Consider the following 19085-nt stretch of genomic DNA (forward strand, 5'->3'; position numbering starts at 1 on the left):
GGCAAACCACACATTTCTGTCAACCCGTGGGCCATCGTCTGGAAACCTCTTGCTTTGACAGACATGGAGTTCACATCCATGGGGGAAGTGGGGAGGTGATTGACCGAAGGACCTTGCTCTTGTGAAAACTCGCAATGGCCTTTGTACTGCCATCGCAGTCCAACAACAGCCACAAAAGAAAGAAAGAAGCTTGCCCTTTCCTAGGCTGTAAAGTGACTGTTGCAACGGGCTCTGGGGCCTGCTCGACAGTAGTCAAGGCTTTCATTTGCTTCACAAGGACCTAAGTCAGGCACTTGCTTTAAAGGGGATGCCTGTCAGGTCAGCTGGCACGAGGACAGTGTCTCCAGAATCCAGGAGCTCAAAGGACCGAGGTCGGGAGTTCCTGGCGGGCTCTGTGTCCTGGCTTTCCCTTGCTCAGCTGTCCCCAAGTGTCCCTAAATGTTCATCGTTTGGCACTGCAACTCCCAGGGATCTTGGGATGGCCAATCCTAGTTCATTAGTCACCTTTTCCTCATAGATATTCTCATGTGACCTCACTGACGGGGGCGGGGGCTAGAAGAATCCACGGACAGAGAAACCCAGACAGAGCTAGTTGCACTTTTGGCAGCTCTCACTCTTCATGACTTGTTCTTACTCTGAAATTTAAGGACAATTCCTAAGTCTCTCGCTGTCGAGGCTCTGAAATGCCATAGGTCAGCTGAGAAACACAGCCGGGTCACCATAACAACAGCCACCTCTTGTCCAGTGCCTGTTGCCAGGCCCTGAGCCAAGCACTCATGGAGGTCATCTTATTTCCTTACAGCAACTCAACAGGCACGTGCCATTATTCTCTGCATTTTACTGAGGAGCAGGCTGGGCTCAGAGAAGGTAAGCACCTCGCCCAGGGTCACACAGCTGAGGCATGAAGGAGATGATACTGCCACCAAGACAGGCTGACCTCAGAGCCTATAAGCCCTTAGCCTCGGTCCTGTGGGTCTCTGTTTTAGGACACTTAAGTTGCTGCGGCTTGGTGACATGACCTTCCCTTTCACTTCTCCCTGGTTTAGGCTCTGGAGGGAGATGGGAGCCTGGGCTTCCCCAGCAACCAACAAATACTCGGCCTCCCAGAAACTGGTGTCCTCACCACTTGTCTCAAAAATTAACTTTCCACAGAATCCTTGCTCTCCCTGAGCAGACTGGGGCACAGTGAGTTATCTAGCCTCCTTCACTAAAAACAGTCCCAATCAATACAACGCAGCCATGAGAATGAACAATCTGCAGCTATCACCAACAGGGACGCCCCCCACAGGCACAGTGCCAGCCAGGGAAGCCAGACACAAAGGCGACATACTGTGTGTGCGTCTTCCACGCACCCTCCAGTCCACGGAGGGCAGAAGCCAGCGACACCAGCTGCACTGATGGGGTCAGGGGTGCTGGCCTGGGCTGGGGGTGGGGCACTGCCTGGAAGGGAGTACGAGGACTGCTGGGCGCTGACCACAGGTTTCCCTGTCTCTCCATCTGGGGGAGGGTTACACAGAGGTGTTCAGTTTGTGAAATCTCGGTGAACCCTCCACCGAGGTGCAGCTTTCTGTATGTACATTAGACTATCGTAATTTAAAATAATTTATCATATAAATCCTTTATAAAAGTTTACAGAAATTACCTACACAGAAAAATGTCAGCTCTTCTTGACACCAGGGTTTCACCTCTATCTTTTAATTCTAAAAATTGGCAAGACTCAACTTCTGGCTGCTGTCCTGCCTGATATATTAGTTAGATTTCCTTGAAATTCTAATGCAGGTCTGCAGGTCAGGGGTGTGTGTGTGTGTGTGTGTGTGTGTGTGTGTGTGTGTGTGTGTGTGTTTTCTTGGCTCTGTGAGGAATTCCAGAAAAACTAGAAATAGCCATTCCTAAAATGAGGACTATGGACTTTCAGGATAACAGCAAGAAATGAAGGCAAACACACCTTTGAAGCTGGGGAAGTCCTGAGGCCCTCTGCATGCCTGCTGGGAATCTAAGCCCCTCCTCCCCCGGCAGGTGCAGGCCAGGGGGCAGATTCCCAGGGGCAGGCTTGTCCAGGTGACAGGAGGACCCTTTAAGGAAACATTTACACAGCGTAAAACGCAACAGGTCATCAACCTCCCCCCACCCCCATTCTCACACCCAGACCACACATGACCTCTTGACATCTTTATTGACACAATTCACAGGCCAGTGGGCACTGCGGTTTGCAGACAAACCATCCAACATGGATGGGTGCACCTGGAGCCACACAGCCCGGTGGCACCAGGTGAGTCCCCCATGATTCCCATGCAAAGCCCTTCAGAGAGAAAGTCCCCCCTGTCCCTCAGGTATGGTGACTCGTCAGACCTGACCACCTCATCCTAAAACATCAGGCAGGCCAAACGGTGGTGGGAAATGCCTTCTCCAGCTCCACCCTGAGGGACTGCCACTCGTGGGTTCCAACTACTTCTCCAAGCCCCGTGGCCTCACATGAGGGAGGAAATTCAGTAAACAAATTGACAACAATAAATAATATACGAAAAACAAAACCCGACGTCTGTGATGGCAGGACCGCAACGCTCACAGACGCTGATGGCATTTGGGGGTCTGGGGGTCTGCCTTCCCGGCGTCCACAGGAAAATAGTCCTCAGTCCTGTACAACGTGGGCAGCTTATACGTCGGGGGCGTCGGCGTAGACAGTTTCTGGAATGACAGAAAACGGGGTGCCCTATCAGCCATGGGACTCCACTTGCTCTGTGACCCAAGAATTCCAGTTGGAGGAATTCATCCTACAGGCCAGTCACACATGCGACTAAAAACCGGGTGACACTTTGGCAGCTGTGCCTGTGAGAGCCCAGGTCGCCCGCCTGCGGGGAGCTGGGCCGTCGAGTCGGTCCTGGTCCTGGATGGTGCACTTGCAGGTGTCAGCTACAACAGGCAGACCCGGTTCTCACAGAGAATGGCGGAGAAAGCAAGGCGCACACGTGAGCAAAGAGGCCCTTACACATGCACGCATGTGGCACAGGCAGCCCTGCAGGACCCTCACCGCGGGAGCCTGGGCACAGAGCCTACTGCTGGGAGAAGAAGAACCGGGGGCCAGGCTGATTGTTCTTTCCCTCAGGACCCATCTGTGCCGCCTGAAGTTTATGACATATGCATGTGTTACTTAAAAAAAGAGAAAAAGAAGAAAAAAGAAAAAGAACCATTTTAAGACGTGCTTACTTATTTCTGGTGTGGATTTTGTTGAGGGGAGTTTCCATCAAACACCCCTTCCTGAGCTCTAGTTGGCAGAACCCTCCAGGCTACATAGGCCTCTCAAGGAAAAACCACCTCAAACTTGGCCCCACAAGAGAATCTCTTGGGAGAGTTATGAAAGCTGGTGCCCAGGTCCCGCCCTGAGTCTGATGTCATGGGTCAGGGGTGTGGCTTCCAAGCTCTCAGGCAACGGTCACGTAGAACCAAGGCTGAGCCCAGTGACGGACCACCTGGAGGAGGGAGGGTCTGCCAGGCTGTGGGGCTGGGGCTCCATGGTGGACTAGCAGGGGCACGGGCAGGTATGTGGGGCTCACAGGGGTGCAGAGGGAGGTTTCTGTATGTCTCTACCGGGGGTCCTTCTCACTAGCCACTGCCCTGCCCCTCACAGCTCCGACTGTTCCGTGTCCTAGCCCCCTGTGGCACCTCTGGCTGAGACCCGGCTCTGGCCCAGCCTGTAGCTGCTGTCACAGGTGCCAGGGCAACTAGCCCGTGGGGCTGTAGCCTGTGGTTAGACAGCGTCCGTCCTGTCATCCACTGCCTCACTCAGCTCCCGTGCCCTGTTCTGCATGCTGAGGACACACCTGCAGTCCCAGGTACCATGGGACTTGCGGTCTGGTGGGGACACAAGAACCACAGCACCATGGGACGAGGGTTATTGGCAGGAGGCACAGAGGCCTACAGAACCCAGACAGAGGGTTCAGGGAGCCACTGAGGAGCTCACCCACCCAGTGGGACAGATGGGGTTCCAGGCTGCAGACCGGCGCTCTGTGGCACGCTGGGCACTGAAACCCCTCCATCTAGAGTTGGGTCAGTGTATGGACAGGGACGAAGCTAAAGCCAGGGCCAGGTCAGCTGGGCTCTTGAGACCATGCTAACTTCCTAGGACACCAACGAGCCATTGAGCCAGTAATTGGGTGAGAGAGAGAGAGAGAGAGACAGAGAGACAGAGAGAGACAGAGAGAGACAGAGAGAGAGAGAGAGAGTGTGTAATTGGATTTATGATTTAGAAAGAGCAGAACAGAGAATAGACTGTAGGGAAAAGAAGGAACCAGGGAGGACACTGTTGCAGATGTCCCTACAGGCGAGAACAACTGGGTTTAGGCTGGGAGAGGAGAGATTCTAATGTCTGAGCCGCAAAGCCCTGAACTCTCCCCCCACCAAGCCCTCTCTGTTGCAGAAGGAAACCATCAAAAGATTTTAAATAAGGCAGAACATGGTCAGGTGTCTAGGGAGCACATTCCTCCCTGTGTCACCACCCCACATCGGGAAAACCAGGACAAGCAATTCACCTTGGCCAAGGGGCCAGCCTCACCCAAGGACAAACAGAACATTCCATCCACTCAACCCCGCACTCAGCCCACCTCGGCTCAGCCCACGGGGGGATCCTTGGGACACAGGCCTTTCCCACCTGCCCCCACCCCAGCACCTTCCTGCGCTGCATCCCACACAAGTCCTCTGACAGCTCCGAGACCAGAACACAACTGGGAAATGAGCCACAAGGTACACACACCTCACAGCCAGGAGGATGCAATGTGTGGGTGACCCATGGTTTTCAATGACCTTCACCCTGTTTCTCCATGGCAGTGTCATCTAGAAAACACAACATTCAAGTAAATTATGGCAGTTCAAAGACCAGCTCCCTCATCCTGACACGAGGCTTGGGGGCCAAAGAGCATTTTGTGATCCTGGAAAGACAGGTTTAGGACCCGAGCAAGGGGAGGGGCCCATGAGGTCCCCAAAGGTCAGGGACCAGGCCAGGCCAGAGCCAGTGTCCCAGCCCAGTGTCACGGCCTTCCTGGGGCTGCTGGGCCACATCCCGACCTCCCTGTTCTTTTTGAAGTGATTCTATCAATAGGGAAAGGGCTTTTGCCTCCTCCCTCGAGGAGACAGACCTCCAAAAACGGACAATCAGTATAATGATGAAGGAACCAAGGAGAAGTGGTCAGAAGAGATTTTTAGCAGCTTTAGATGCAATCATGTCTTTAGTTCCAGTGAGATCTAATGTAAGAAATGGTGGCGTCTTTCCTGGTGATGGAAGGAAACATCACTCCTGCATTCGGAGAGCTAGGAAAAACGGGGTTGCAGGAAGAGGTGAGCCCAGCCAGATGGGACGATTGGATTATCAAATTGCTGCTTGCATGTACACTCTGAAAAGGAAGTTCTCACGAGGAACCCACAGGGGCTCATGAGAACAAGCCATTCCAAACAAGCTCGCCCTCCCTTTTCGAAAGGTTCCCCAGCCTGGATGACGAGAGAAAGGCTCTGGAGGCTGGAGTAGCTCCATCTCGGCCCTGACCAAGCCATTGACACCTTGGAGCACGTGGAGAAATGTGGGACAGTGACTCACAGCTGGTTGGAGCACAGGGCCTGAAGTCAGCCAGGGAGCCATGGCCTGTGATGAGCCCGCGGGCTCAGAATGTGGCCCCTTTAGTCCCAAACTGCTTTTGGAGAATGGGTGGGTGTGGGGTGGGTGTGTGCTGTTTCTGCCTGTCCAGCACCCACGTCCCCTTCTGGTACCTGCATTTTGATTTCCCTGTGGGATCACTTGTGTCAGCTCCCATCCAGGCTGCTCCCCCAACCCACCCCACGGCTGAGGGAGGAGTGAGAGGAGGCCTGACCTTCCTGAGCAGTGACTGGTCCAGGGATAAGCATGTGATCCAAGAGAGGCCAATGAGAAACAACCTTGAGACTCTTGTTTTTGAGACAGGGAGGTTCCCCCAGTCCCTGGTTCCTATGAGGGTGGGCCACAAGCCTGAGGGCCACTTCTGCCACCACACTGTGGGGCCTGCCTGAGCAGGACGCCAACCCAGGGAAGCCAAGTTGGGAGATGGAGCAAGACAGAGACCTGACAATGTCATCTGAACATCTGAATCCAATGTTGCCTGAGGCTAGAGTTACCCTGGGATTTTTCCTGTTCCAGAGCTATGGGATTCTCCTGGCTTACGCCACGTTGACTGGGTTGCAACCAAGAGTCCTGCCTAAAATGAATTCTAAACCCACAGTGGTGCCAGTGAGCGCTCGGAAACCAGCATTTGAATCAGCAGGTGAGGGCCGACCTGTAAGGCTGAAAACAGCCCGGCACCCAGATGCTGTTGGGAGAACAGAGCTGCCCCACGAGAGGCCAGGCCCCAGCACAGGCACACTCGGAGGCCGGGGTAAACCAGCCCCGCCACACCCATCTTCTTTGCATTCTCACAGCGACCTGCAATGAGAGGGGTCATCCCCATCTCAGCGGTAGCAGGAGCCAGGGAACCGTGAAACTGGGGTCCATTCAGGCCTGTCCGGCTCCATCACCCACAAGGCTCTTGCCACTGACTTGATTCCTGGAGGACAGAGCAGGAAACCCAAACTCTTGAGAATCTCAGAGGACTTCAGAGATATCCACCTCCTAACCCTCACCCTACAGCTGCTACTGAGTCCCCTCTAGGGGTGGCCAGGTAAGCAAGGAAGGGTGTCCAACTCTGGGCTCCTGCCCAAGCCTGCAGGCAGGAAAGTTCCCCCAGCTCAGGACAGGATGGGAGACCTGGAAACCTGACACTGTAAATCCAGGGCTCTGCCACAGCTCCTCCCTCCTCCCTTTTGTCCCCTCCCCCAGCTCAGAGTCTGACTGCTGGCCTCTGCAAGAGGGACTTCTGGGCGCTGGGCTGGTGTGCTGCCCAGGTCTACCCACGCTCATACGCCTTCCTCACTTCCACCCTGGATGCCCAAGTTCCTACACCCACAGCCCACACATCACATGCACAAGAGCTTTGTGATGTTTTAAAAAGGAATTAACTGCAAGCATGTAAAAAATCAGGACATTTCCCATGAAAACCAGACTGTCAGCTTCTCTTGGAAAATCAGATGCTCTGATCCCTCTGGGCTCACAGCCCTTCCTGGGCCCAGGTGGCCGAGCTGAGAAGCAGCAGGTGCTCTCCTGTGGGCCATGGGCCCCACCAGGCCACTTTACCATTTCTTTAACCTGCCCTCCAGCAATCTGCACCCCCAAGCAGTTCCTTTTTAGATAAAGAACCCAAATGGCTGCTGCAGCATGTTTTTCCAGAAACCTCCCCACAGACTCTTGTAAGTCCTGGCCCACCTTCTTCTCTCTAGGGAAGCCCCTAGAAAGCACAGCCATGGTCCTGGCTACTTTCTGTCCCGGCCACGCGCAGCAAACTTATGAAGAGCCAGACAGTGAATATTTGAGGCTATGCAAGCCCCATCCTCCGTGGTCTCTGTCACAACCACTCAACATGGCCCATGTAGCACAAAAGCAGCCACAGACAAAAAGGAAATGAATGGCATGGCTGTGTGCCAATAAAACTTTATTTTCAAAGATGGGGGCAGGCCAGATTTGGCTTTAGGCCATAGTTTGCCCCTGAATTAAATCTGACTTCCTAAATAGAACAAGTACTGCAAACCCTCCCCTGAATCTCCCATACAAGTGGGCAATGAGTAATAGGTCAGCAGACACAGGCTGCAGGATTCAGGGCCAGGCCTGCTTTGCTGACTGTCCCCAGGCCTGGGTGGTATTTGCTGGCTGCTCTTAGGCCATCCCTGCAACTGCAGCCTGTCCTGGCTTACCCAGCATCCCCTACCCACAAAGGAGCAGGTCACACCACTGCCCCACTCACAGGCTGGCTCTGAGATTCCACAGGGCCAGCCAAACAGGTTCTGAGACCCCAGGCTGACCATGTGCAGAAGCCCCATCCCCAGACGCCCACCCTCATCCCCAAGTCATCAGGCGCCCCCAGCCCCAAGGGACTTGGGAGAGGCCCTTCCCACTGAGAAAACAATTACATCTATTGTGCCCCAGGTCACATACATCACAGCATTCCCTTAAGATAAGGGTTTCTCACCCTCTTGAGCCTCACTTTCCTCTCTGTAAAATAGGGATGAAACAATCCACTTCTCAGAGTCCTGCCTGGAACACAGCAGTGATGCTGGAGCTACTGCAGCCACCTTGGGACCATGAGGACAAAAGCCACGTGCTAAGGATGGTCGAGTGGCCTGAGTCCCTGAACACTTCCTCGAGAAGACCCATGAGCTCAACTGGCCACCTCGGACTTCTTGTCACATGAGGAAAACACACAAACCCTATTTGGTTAAACCACTGTAGTCAGGTTTCTGTGACACAGACGAACACAGCCTGACTGACACAGGCTGCTATTATTCTCATAATAGCAAGTTGCCCATGGTCACACAGACAGTAAATGGTGAGAGCCAGGACTCAACCCCAGGTTGTGTAGATAATGGGATGATCTCCAAAGAAAGTAAAAACTGCTAGATGTAAGAACAAGCAGACAGGAGGAGATACACATCTCAAAATAATTCCAAAAGGTACAAAAGAATTCCAAGTAATGTATGTATTATCCCTGCCAGGAGCTGGAGCCTAACTGCTGCCCCACCCCTCGCTGAGTGGGGGCAGAATTTGGTGACTTGCTTCCAAGGTAGAGTGTGGAAGGTGGGGTGAGGGGAGTAACTGCGCAGTGGAGAAACCTGGCCAGCACTCCCTCGGCCAGGTGGTCAGGGTTTCATCGGTGAGATGTCATGGTGACAGCATGTCCCCTGGATGTGATGTGATGAGAAGGGTACTTCACCTCTATGGTCCGCCTCCCCAAAACCCATCCTAGTCTAACCCACAAAAAAAGTCAGCCGTAACTGAGGGATATTGTAAAACATACCTAACCAATGTTCCCCAAATTGTCTAAGTCATGCAGAACAAGGAAAGTCTGAGAAGCTGTCACAGACCCAAGGTGGCCAGGAGACATGACGACTAAATACAATATGGTTGAATAAACTGCAGAGCTAATTTATTATGTGAGGTATTGATGCTGGGCCCTTAGCTGTGACGATAAAGCAAAAATAAGACTCTAACAACAGGGGAAGCTGGGTGAGGGGTATGGGGGAAATCTCTGTATTATCATAGCTACTTGTCTCTGATTCTAAAATAAAAACATTGAATTAGTGGGAGGGTGTGAGAAAAGCGAACAGAAGAAAGGGCTCTGGCTCTCTGCAGAGACCAAGCCCCGAGCCTCTCTTAAATCAATCCCAGTGACTGAGTGGTGAGCATTTCCTGAGCGCCCAGTCCATGGCGCACTCTGCCAGTCCACCGCCCATTCATTCTCACAGCCACGGAGAGACGCACATGTCCATAGTCCCATTTTGCAGAAGAGGAAATTGAGGCTCAGAGAGGTATTTGCCCAACATCACCCAGCTAGGAGTTGGCAGAGCTGAATTTGAACCCAGGCCCACCCTGCTTCAGGATGTGCGCTGCCCCAGCATGGAGCCAGGACACAGGTGGCCCCGCGGCTGAGCCAGGCTGGGGGATGAGCTCGTGTCCAGGACTCAGGAGGTCCCTTCAGCATCTGCTTTCCAACATGGGACCCTCAGGAGACCCCCTTCCAGCTTCCTCAGAGATCACACACTGGTGGCCTTTGGCTAGCATCTGGCCCACAGACACAACAGGCTTGGCCGACGCAAATTTAAAAATGAGTAAGCTGCCAACATGGAGGAAATGGGATGTTTCAAATAAATATTGAGTTCCTATTTCTCTTGAACAGCAGGCCTATGTCCCTGCAGGGAGCAATGAGCTGGCCCCTCTAGACAGGACAGTTGCTATCCGGTTTGCCACTGAACCCTGCCCGGTCTGACTCACTCGTCCACACGACCAGCGGGCATCTGAGCTGGCAGTGGCTCCAGGCTCATGTCACATTGCTCAGACAAGTCTCCATGGGCTTTTGAGGAGCTGGACAGAGAAGGCTTTGCTTCCAGTCCCGTGTCTTGGGCCCCACAAGGTAGGAACTGCCAGCCTGAGGCCACCGCCAAAACCAGCGGCTGCTGCCTTTTACCTACGGTCTCCTCTGGTGCTCACAAGAGCCTCAGAGGCAGGTGCTGCAATGGTGCCTATCTCATGGAGAAAGCAGGCTCAAAGAGGATAGGGGAAGGCCTGTGCCAGGGCCTCACAGCTGGTACAAGTCAGAGCAGGGACTCAAAATGGCTCTTCTGAGCTCCTGGCACCGGCCCCCTGCCAAGGGTCAACCCAAACGACCTCCCCCTTGGTCCCTCTTGGTCCTGCCTCACGGCTTTCTGCACCTCAGACCGTGCCTGGCTGTCCTGCCTGTCTGCTCCAGGGCCCCCAGTCTTCCAGAAAGCTCTGACAGCTGTAAGCAGAGCCCCTCCCATTTCTCTGTAAGCAGCCCCTGCGTGTCCGCCCTGCCCTCAGGGTTGAGCTGGCCAGCCTCACGATGCCTACATGAGAGTAGTCCCCTTCCCCTCAAAACCCTCCTCCCCAGCCTGGCCCTCAGCCCCAGCCTCTACCGGCCTGATGACCACAGCAGCTGGTGGCAGTGGGAGGATGAGGCCCTGGTGACAGAGGAACAGAGCTGGGGGCTCTGAGCGGGAGGACCCCAGCAGCAGGAAAAGCTGCTGTAATCTTGTTATAGGCAATGCTGACCCTGGCAGCTGCTCTAGAAGGTTCTCGGGTCCCCATGGATTCTGCTTTTAGCTGGAGGAAAAGCGTTAACATGCAAACCAGCAGAGGGGGAGCCCTCAGAAGTTCTGCCAAGATGCCAGCTACTAAATCCAAACTCACACACATAGTCAGGGAGGAGAGACAGGACCACCAGGCAACTAGGTCTGTCTGGGGGCCCCAGCTCCTGACCCAGAGTCGGATCTCTCCAACCTTGGCCCCTCCTCCCTCAGGGCCCTCTGCCCCTTCTGCCCCACCTCCTGGGGGGCGGGGGTCTGACTTCTCGCCTCCAGTTGATGGTTTGCACTGGAGTCACCCTGTTTGAACACCAAGGCACCTGGGTTTTGCCTCTCATCACACGGCCACTGGTTGCAATTGTCTGATTACAGACAAGATATATTTACGTGAAGATATTTAATTGAGCGCCTGCTAGGTTCCAGAGACCCAAATCTACACAGGTATCACAAGTCCTTTTGCAGACGCGGAAACTAAGGCTTTCAGGGGTTAAGGGACTCCCTGCAAGCCCACCTGCTAACCAGAACCTCTATGCACCCAGGCTGTCCAAACCGGACACCTGGGCGTCACCCTCGACTCCCCACTGCAACATCCAACCCGTCCTCTATCCCTTCTGCTGTTTCTTCCCAAGCCCCTATCCCCACGGCCACTGCCACCCTGTGTGTGCCCCCTCTCAGCCTCTGCTCCTGCCCCGACCCATTCTCCACACAGCAGCCTGAGTGATTGTCTACACAAAAATGTGACCCTCCAGTAAGTACCTCATTGTAGTGAGAATACAATCCACCTCCTGGACTGGTCATCAGGCCCTGTCACCCGTCACCAACGGGCAGTCCTCAGGCTAAACCCAGACGACAGGTGTGTTCCATGCGGCTTTCACTGGGCTGAGTTTCTTTATTAATTAATATCGTTGCTTTTGTTTGCTTGGTTGTTTTATTCTCATATTTTAAAATGAAGTGCTATTTTTTTTGAAAAATGGATTTCAAGCTTCTTTTTAAAAGTCTAAAGCCCTGGCATACTGGGCAGAGATGACAAGCCAGCGCTGAGCAGTGGCCTCCCTGTACAGGGGATGCGTGCTCTCGCCCAGTGGTGGCCCCCCGGCCATGTCACTCATTTCTGCCACAAGCCTGGCCCCTCAGAGCTAGAGGTTTTCTACCCCAAATCCACGTGATCCGCTGCCCTCTAACTCCGCCTGTCATCTCCCATCACCCACAGCCCTCCCGCCCAGGGCCAGAGCCTCACCAGGGTCTGTTCTGACTTGGGACATTTTTACCCGCTGTCCCCCATCAAGGCTGTTCTGCCAGGTATTTTTGTGCTGGTTCCTTCCTTCCTTCATACCCTGAGGGACTCCCAATCATCGGTGTCACCTTCCCTCTTTCACTGCATATCCTCTGTTTACCTTTCTCCATGGTTACTAGCAGTCTCCACACCGGGCTGAGCTTCAGGGGGACAGAGCCACAGCCCTGCCGACAGCCAGAGCCTGGCACACAGCAGACACTCAGGTGACGAGAAACGCATGGGCTAGAGTCTACTCCATGCCCCGGTGGAGCAGAAGGGCCTGGGGGCTGGCCTCTTGCCACGTCGGCCTCGGGAGCCCAAGACCAACAAAGAACCATCGCCTGCAGATAAGATCACCTGCAGAGTTAGTCGTTCTGGAGTCGCTGGGTGGCTCAAGGCTGGCCTCCCTGCCCTGGCCACGTCTGTCACCCACTAGTGGCGTCACAAGGTCACCTTAAAACGAAAGCACACGCTAAAAGCAGTGTGCTCCCCTGGCTGGGAGTCTGGAATAAAAAATAGTTGTGAAAGAAAACTGGTGAACTCCAAACAAGTGTGGAGTTTGGTGAATATTCTAGACCAATGCTGGTGTCTTGGCTTGAAGACTGTGCCGTGGTGACATAAGATGAGGACCATAGAGGATACTGAGTAAGGGTCCCTTGGGGACTCTGTACTGTCTTTACGAGTTTTCTGCAAATATACAATTATCTAGAACAGGGGTGGCCGGTTAGCTCAGTTGGTTAGAGCGTGGTGCTGATAACACCAAGGTTGCCAGTTCGATCCCCGCATGGGCCATTGTGAGCTGCGTGCGCCCTCCTTAAAAAAAAATAAAAATAAAAACAAAGCAAAATTATCTAAAACACAAAGGTCATTTAAAAATAAGTAAAGTGTATCCACAGCAACATACGCAAAGCAGAGGCAACAACACAGATAACGAGCTATTAAATAATAACGGAATCAATATCATCGATAATGACAGCAATTAAACCTTACACGATCTCAATTACTGCTCACGATACCCCTATGCCGAGGATACGACTGTAAATCCCATTTTACAAATGTGGTGACTAAGGCTCCGCAGGCTTAGAACTCACTCAAAGCATGATCGTACAAGTGACAGACAGAGCCGGCCTCCTGGGCGTGCAACCTGTGGTCACACAGGCCCAGAGCCTGGTCTCATGCCCCGCGGTCACTGTCCTGAAATTCTTCAGAAGCCTTGACAACGGGGTCTCGCATTTTCATTTTGCACTGGGCCCTGCAAAGTCCGTAGCCGGTTGTGGTGACAGAGCTGGGTTTCAAACCGGGCCCTGTGTGTCCCCAGGGTGGGTGTTCTCCATCCGGCACCGTGCCTCAGACAGATCACACAATGACAGCATGGGGACAGCACTCCAGGCTGAGAAAACTCCGTGGGGCAAAGAGGTGGCAGGAGCAGGGGTGGAATTGGGGGGGGAGCGGCCTCAGTGGATGGAGCTGGCTGGCGCTGGCACTGACCCACTCTGGGCACGGAGCAGGGGAAGGAGGAGTCTTTCCCAGCACAGGCAGCAAACCAGCCACCCACACCCAGCGGCCTGCTCAGTTCAGTGGCCTCCTTGTCAAATGGAGACGACAAGGAGATTCTGCCCGGGTACCCTGCTACCAGAGTCCCACCTCCTGATGGCGTTTAGGAGCCCACACCAACAGCTGGCTGCTGTCACACCAGAGTGTCCACTTCTCACTCGGATGCTGGTTATCAAGAGACTCCCTGGAGGTTTTGTGGGCTGGCCTCAAAGGTGGCTGGCTCCACAAAAGAATGTTGAAAATAGCACCAATTAAGCTCCGGGAAGCAGAAGGCAAACAGACACAATCGACTGTTTTGTCGGGGTCCCTAACATAGGCAGCTGTTCTCCATTAAATAAACAAGCCATTAGGGCAAAAACAGAGGCATCCAGCAGAACCCGCAGGTGATAAGGAGTGGCCTGCAGCCCGCCCCCCAATCCCATGCCACTGCCCAGCCTGGAGAATGACTCTTCCCAGGGCTGAGCAGCCACCTCCGGACAGCTGGACGAGCCTGCTTCAGAGGCGAGGCCCAGACTGTCACCTGTGCCCTTTCTCCTCCATTCTAGGCGTCCAGGCCACCCTGGGAGCCTCTTCTCCATCTAACCTTTCCTCAGACACAGGTGCCCTCAGAGCTCCTGTCCGGGGCCATGAGCAGCCAGGCCTGTCCTGCTCCACCACGTGGCCTGCACGCTGGCCTGTGAGCCTCGGATGACCACCGTCCCCACACTGATTCCATCCCCACGGCCTGGTCCTTCACCAGAGGCCCTGGGCACTCATCTTGCCCTCATGTGCTGACCTGGTCTGATTAGGACATTTAATCCATGGGGCCCCTGAGAGTGAATGACCAGGGATGGTTTTCAAGGTCTGAGGAATAAGATTTGAGTGAGAGAGGAAGGCAAAGAGGGAGAGATGGAGAAAGCATGGTGGGAACAGAGATGAAAACATGAAGAGAATCAGAGACACGAGAAGGAGACACAGAGAAAGGTGGATGAAACAGAAGGGAGACAGAAAACAACATAAGGAGAGAAAAATGAGAGAGAGAGAAAGGAGAGAGAGAGAGAGAATGTAAACAAGATAAGGGGGATTCAGAAAGAGAAAACAGATGGAAATAAGGAAGGGGAAATGGGGAAGAGTGAAAAACAGAAATGGAGGGATGAAGAGGTGGGAAAATGAGAAAAGAAGAGAGAAAAGAAGAGGGAAGGGCTGAGTGGCCTTGATAGAAAAGTGAGGTGGGCCAGACAGAGGGTGACAGGGAATGGGGGGAGGGAGGGCACAGGTTGGGGACAGGAGACAGAGGTGAGGAGACTGGTGGGAGCTGGGTGCGTAGGTCCGTGGATTCAGGGCCTCTCCAAACCCAAGCCAACTCACTGCACCTGGCAAGGACACGAAAAAACTCCCTCCTCCCCCCTCCACCTCCTGCCAACCCCATCCCTTTGTCAAAGAAATAATATTCTTAAAGGACAAAGGCCATCCCATCTCAGAAGACAGGTCAGTCTTTGTTGAATGAACTCCATCATCTACCCTCTACCCAGGACCTAGCCGCTGGCCTCAACAGGGCCCCAGCCCTCTATGGCTGCAGAGAGAGAACAGGGGAGGAAGACAGATGCTGAGCACACGCCCCCTCCCGCCAGCCAGGCCTCCAGTCCCCTGTCAGCCCCACGACACCAGCAGGGACCTCATCCTGCTCACGGGCAGCTCTATCCCCTGTACAGCACGTGGTACACAGTAGATGCTTAATCAATACATGCTTAGTCATCGACCAGGAACCCCTCTGCCTCCCTGGGCGATTTCATTCAACCTCAGGGCTACAGCCACTGGCTCCAGGCTGGCCTGGTGGCCTCCAGCCCTGAGCCCCACCCTCGAATCTCCACCTGGGGCTCCACCTGCAAAGGCAGCGGGATGGACTCTCTCCATTCATACAGCAACTTGGACAACTCTCCGGGGAGTCATGCAGCCAAAAAGGTTACATGCTGTATGATTCCATTTACAGAACATTTTTGGAAGCCACATTGTAGAAATGGAGGACAGATTAGCAGTTGCCAGGGGGTGGGGGAGGGGAGGTGAAAGTGGAGACACCGAACCCAAATAAAATAAAATTGTACAGAACTGATACCACTGTATGGAACTTAAAACACCCAAATGAGTACAAGTCAAACTGGGGAGAGCCCAGTAAGACCAATGGATTGTATCCACATCAATATCCTGGTCATAATGTTATATTATAGTTTTGCAAAATGTTACCACTGGGGGACACTGGGCAAAGTGTACAAGGGATCTCTTTGTATTATTTCTTACAACTGAATGTGAATCCACAATTATGTCCATAAAGAATTTCAAAGACACACACACACACACACACACACACACACACACACACTCACACACAGAACAGACCGAGTTTCCCCACCTCCACCCTGGCCACCCTCGTCCATGCCACCAGCATCTCTCCCTGGACCATCCCAGCGGCTCTAACCTCCACCCTCACACACCCAGCGTCTTCCTCCACACCAGCCAGACACAGGGCACAGCGCATCCCAGAACCCTCCACAGTGGAGTCCCTGCCCTGTCCCCACCACCTACACTTCCCACTCCAACACGCCACACACTCAGGCCCCAGACACCTATATACTGTCCTCCTTCCAGGGCACCAGCCACCCATGTTCCTGTCACCTTCCCAGTAAGGCCTTCCCTGATCCCCTAACACGCCCCCCTCCATTTCCCTGCCCTTCTTTACTTTTCTTTCTCCTCTGTGGCACATTACATATTACACTAGACCATCATTCAGGGACATTCTCTGTCCTCCCTGGGTTCTGAGAATCTGAAATAGCGCCTGGCTCATATGGGTGAGTGGGTGATAAGTATTTGTTGAATGAATGAATGAATGACAAAAAAAGAGGGGAGGAGAGTGGCTATTTGGCATCAAAGGCGTTAAACCCAGCCCAGGGGCTGGGGAAGGAAGAGGTAGAGGGCTGGGGTCACACAGGTGGCAGCTCCTGGAGCAGCCGAGGAGAATGTGGGGGGAGGGAGAGTTGGTGTGTGAGCACAGAGGGGGGATGGGCAGGGCTGTCTCCAGGCACAAGCTCGCCCGGTCTCCAGCAACAAAAGGGAAGAAGCTGAGCCAGGCCATGAAGCCCACCCCACCCCCACCCCACATGCTCTCAAGAGAACAAGAAACGGGTTAGGGTGCATCCCAGGGGCCCAGGGGCCAAGCTATGGGGCTTCCCACCATCTCTCTATCCACACCCTCTCCCAAACATGTGACTCACACTGCTTGTGGGAATGAGGGTGGGAATGGAGGTGGGGGTCACAGATGTCCTCAGATTTGAACTTGTGACATCTGCTCCAAAGCCCCACATGGAACAGCCAGCACAGAGCACAGGGTCCCTTCGTTCAGCACAGGAAACTGTACCCCATTTCCAAACCCTCAGACAGCCGTGCTCCTTTCTAGGTGGGTGCCCTTGGCAAGTTACTTCGCCTCTCCGTGCCTAGGTTTTCTCATTTGAAAACAGGGCTAGCGTATTCTGCCCATGTCACTGCCAAGTGCTTAGAAAACAGTAGTGCGCCACGACTGCTGGCTAATTTCATTATTATTATGGCCCCCCAGAATTCATTTTCTTTTTAAATGCCATCATTAGCTTGCAAACAGCCCAAGTGTACAATTTCATAACATTGCATTTTTTAGTATTAAATACATTCAGTTCCAAAACATGACCATTTAAACTAAGTCACAATTGTGGGAGCCAATTCTAGTAGAGCTTTGATTTTTAATCACAAGGAGCTTCACAAATTCTAAATGCCAGGATATCGCTCAGCCACCAAGCGGTGTGGCTCATCGATCAATTAGGGTACTTGGCTCACACTAGGTGCTCAATAAATGCCTGCTGGTCAGGTAGTGACACCGGTTACAGGAGGCGGCACTGGGCACAGACACGGGCAGCCAGAGCCACGAGCAGCCTATGGTTTCCCATTTCTCTCACAGCAATGACTACTGCCATCTGAGCCCCTTCTGGTCACCCCGTGCCTGCTCCCCCACCCCACCCCACCCCTGCACACTCTTCAGACCACTGCCTGAGACCTCTGGAGCCAGGTCTAGGCCAGATACCAGAAAGGAAAAGGCGGACCTGGGGCCACAATGCTGGGATCCCCATTCCACGTCACAGTGGGCACCTCCCAATCAGGGCTCACAGATGTCCAGCTGAGCTGTGAAACGGCCCCCTCCCTGCCCCAGCTCCTCACTCCATTTAAAAGTCAGCATTACCCCTCTCCAACTGGGTTCCCGGGTTAATTATTAGGACTCTCCAAGTAACGGGAACTTTGGCCTTGACTTTGGGTCTGGCAACGTGACAGAGTGTGATGGCATCAGCCAGACCAGGCTCCTGGATGAATTTACTGCTTAATGAGACGTGGTTTATTTTCCCAGCAGAAAGCTGACCATGGACGAAACCAAGCTCAAGAGCTTCCTAGGCTCCTTGGGCATCCAAAGGATCACCTTTGCTCCAGACGCCCCAACCTCAGCCGCAGGTATCACTCGGGTACCTGCATTAGTGAAGGACACACCTGCGCTCATCACATCACCCCAGAACCTGAGATGGCTGATTGAAGCTGCCCCCCTCTGCCTAGGCCACCCTCACTCAGTGACAAGCCAGTGCTACACGAGGCCTGACAATTACATTCACGAACTTGTCGCAACGGTGTTGCTAACCTTTTTTGGTATCAGAAGGATTATTCATTATGAACTTGTACCAACTGGACAAACAGTTAACCAAGGTTACTATTTGGAAGTGCTGAAAAGGCTGCGTGAGAAGGTTAGACGACCTGAACTTTTCGCCAACAATTCATGGCTCTTGCATCACGACAGTGCACCAGCTCACACGGCCCTGTCTATGAGGGAATTTTTCGCCAGTAAATAAATAACTATTGGAACACCCTCCCTACTCACCTGATCTGGCCCCCAGTGACTTCTTTCTTTACTCAAAGATAAAGGAAATATTGAAAGGAAGACATTTAATGACATTCAGGACTTCAAGGGTAATACGACGACAGCTCTGATGGCCATTCCAGAAAAAGAGTTCCAAAATTGCTTTGAAGGGTGGACTAGGCGCTGGCATCGGTGCATAGCTTCCCAAGGGGAGGACTTGGAAGGTGACTGTAGTGATATTCAGCAATGAGGTACGTAGCGCTTTTCTAGGATGAGTTCGCGCATAGTTGTCAGACCTCATACCTCGTGCCACGCTGTTCCCTCCCAAAGTCCCTTCTTCACCTATGTTACTGACTCCCCCTGACCTCTTTTCTTCCTTCTCTGTCCTGCACAGAAGTCAGAAGCACACTGCCCTCCTTATAATTATCAGCTAATTGCACCTGCCTGTGAGTGTTACTTTCTGGGGAGGCCAGGAGCTTAGGGAGGGACCCAGTGTCACCATTTCTTTGTCCTTTGGTGCCCAACTCACGGCTCTTATCATTAACAGCTCCCACATACCAAGTCTCCTACACTCTAAGCATGTCACCTCGGGGTACACACAGGTGCAATGAGGACACCAGGTCTCCAAGGGGGTAGTGGGTGACGCCTGTGAGAACC

The 19085-nt window shown here is 53.3% G+C and overlaps 1 protein-coding gene across 1 annotated transcript in view; it reads right to left on the reverse strand.

The window, feature by feature from the left end:
• Window positions 1-2155: 2155 nt before the first annotated feature.
• Window positions 2156-19085, reverse strand: part of BCAS4 (breast carcinoma amplified sequence 4) — a 55118-nt gene continuing 38188 nt past the window's right edge. The window contains exon 5 of the mRNA XM_081033250.1: window positions 2156-2685. Within this exon, the coding sequence (XP_080889376.1) occupies window positions 2563-2685 (123 nt within the window). The 3' untranslated portion in view covers window positions 2156-2562. The remainder of the gene's footprint in view (window positions 2686-19085) is intronic.

Source organism: Rhinolophus hipposideros (genome assembly GCF_964194185.1).
Source record: "Rhinolophus hipposideros genome assembly, chromosome: 22".
Taxonomy (NCBI): domain Eukaryota; kingdom Metazoa; phylum Chordata; class Mammalia; order Chiroptera; family Rhinolophidae; genus Rhinolophus; species Rhinolophus hipposideros.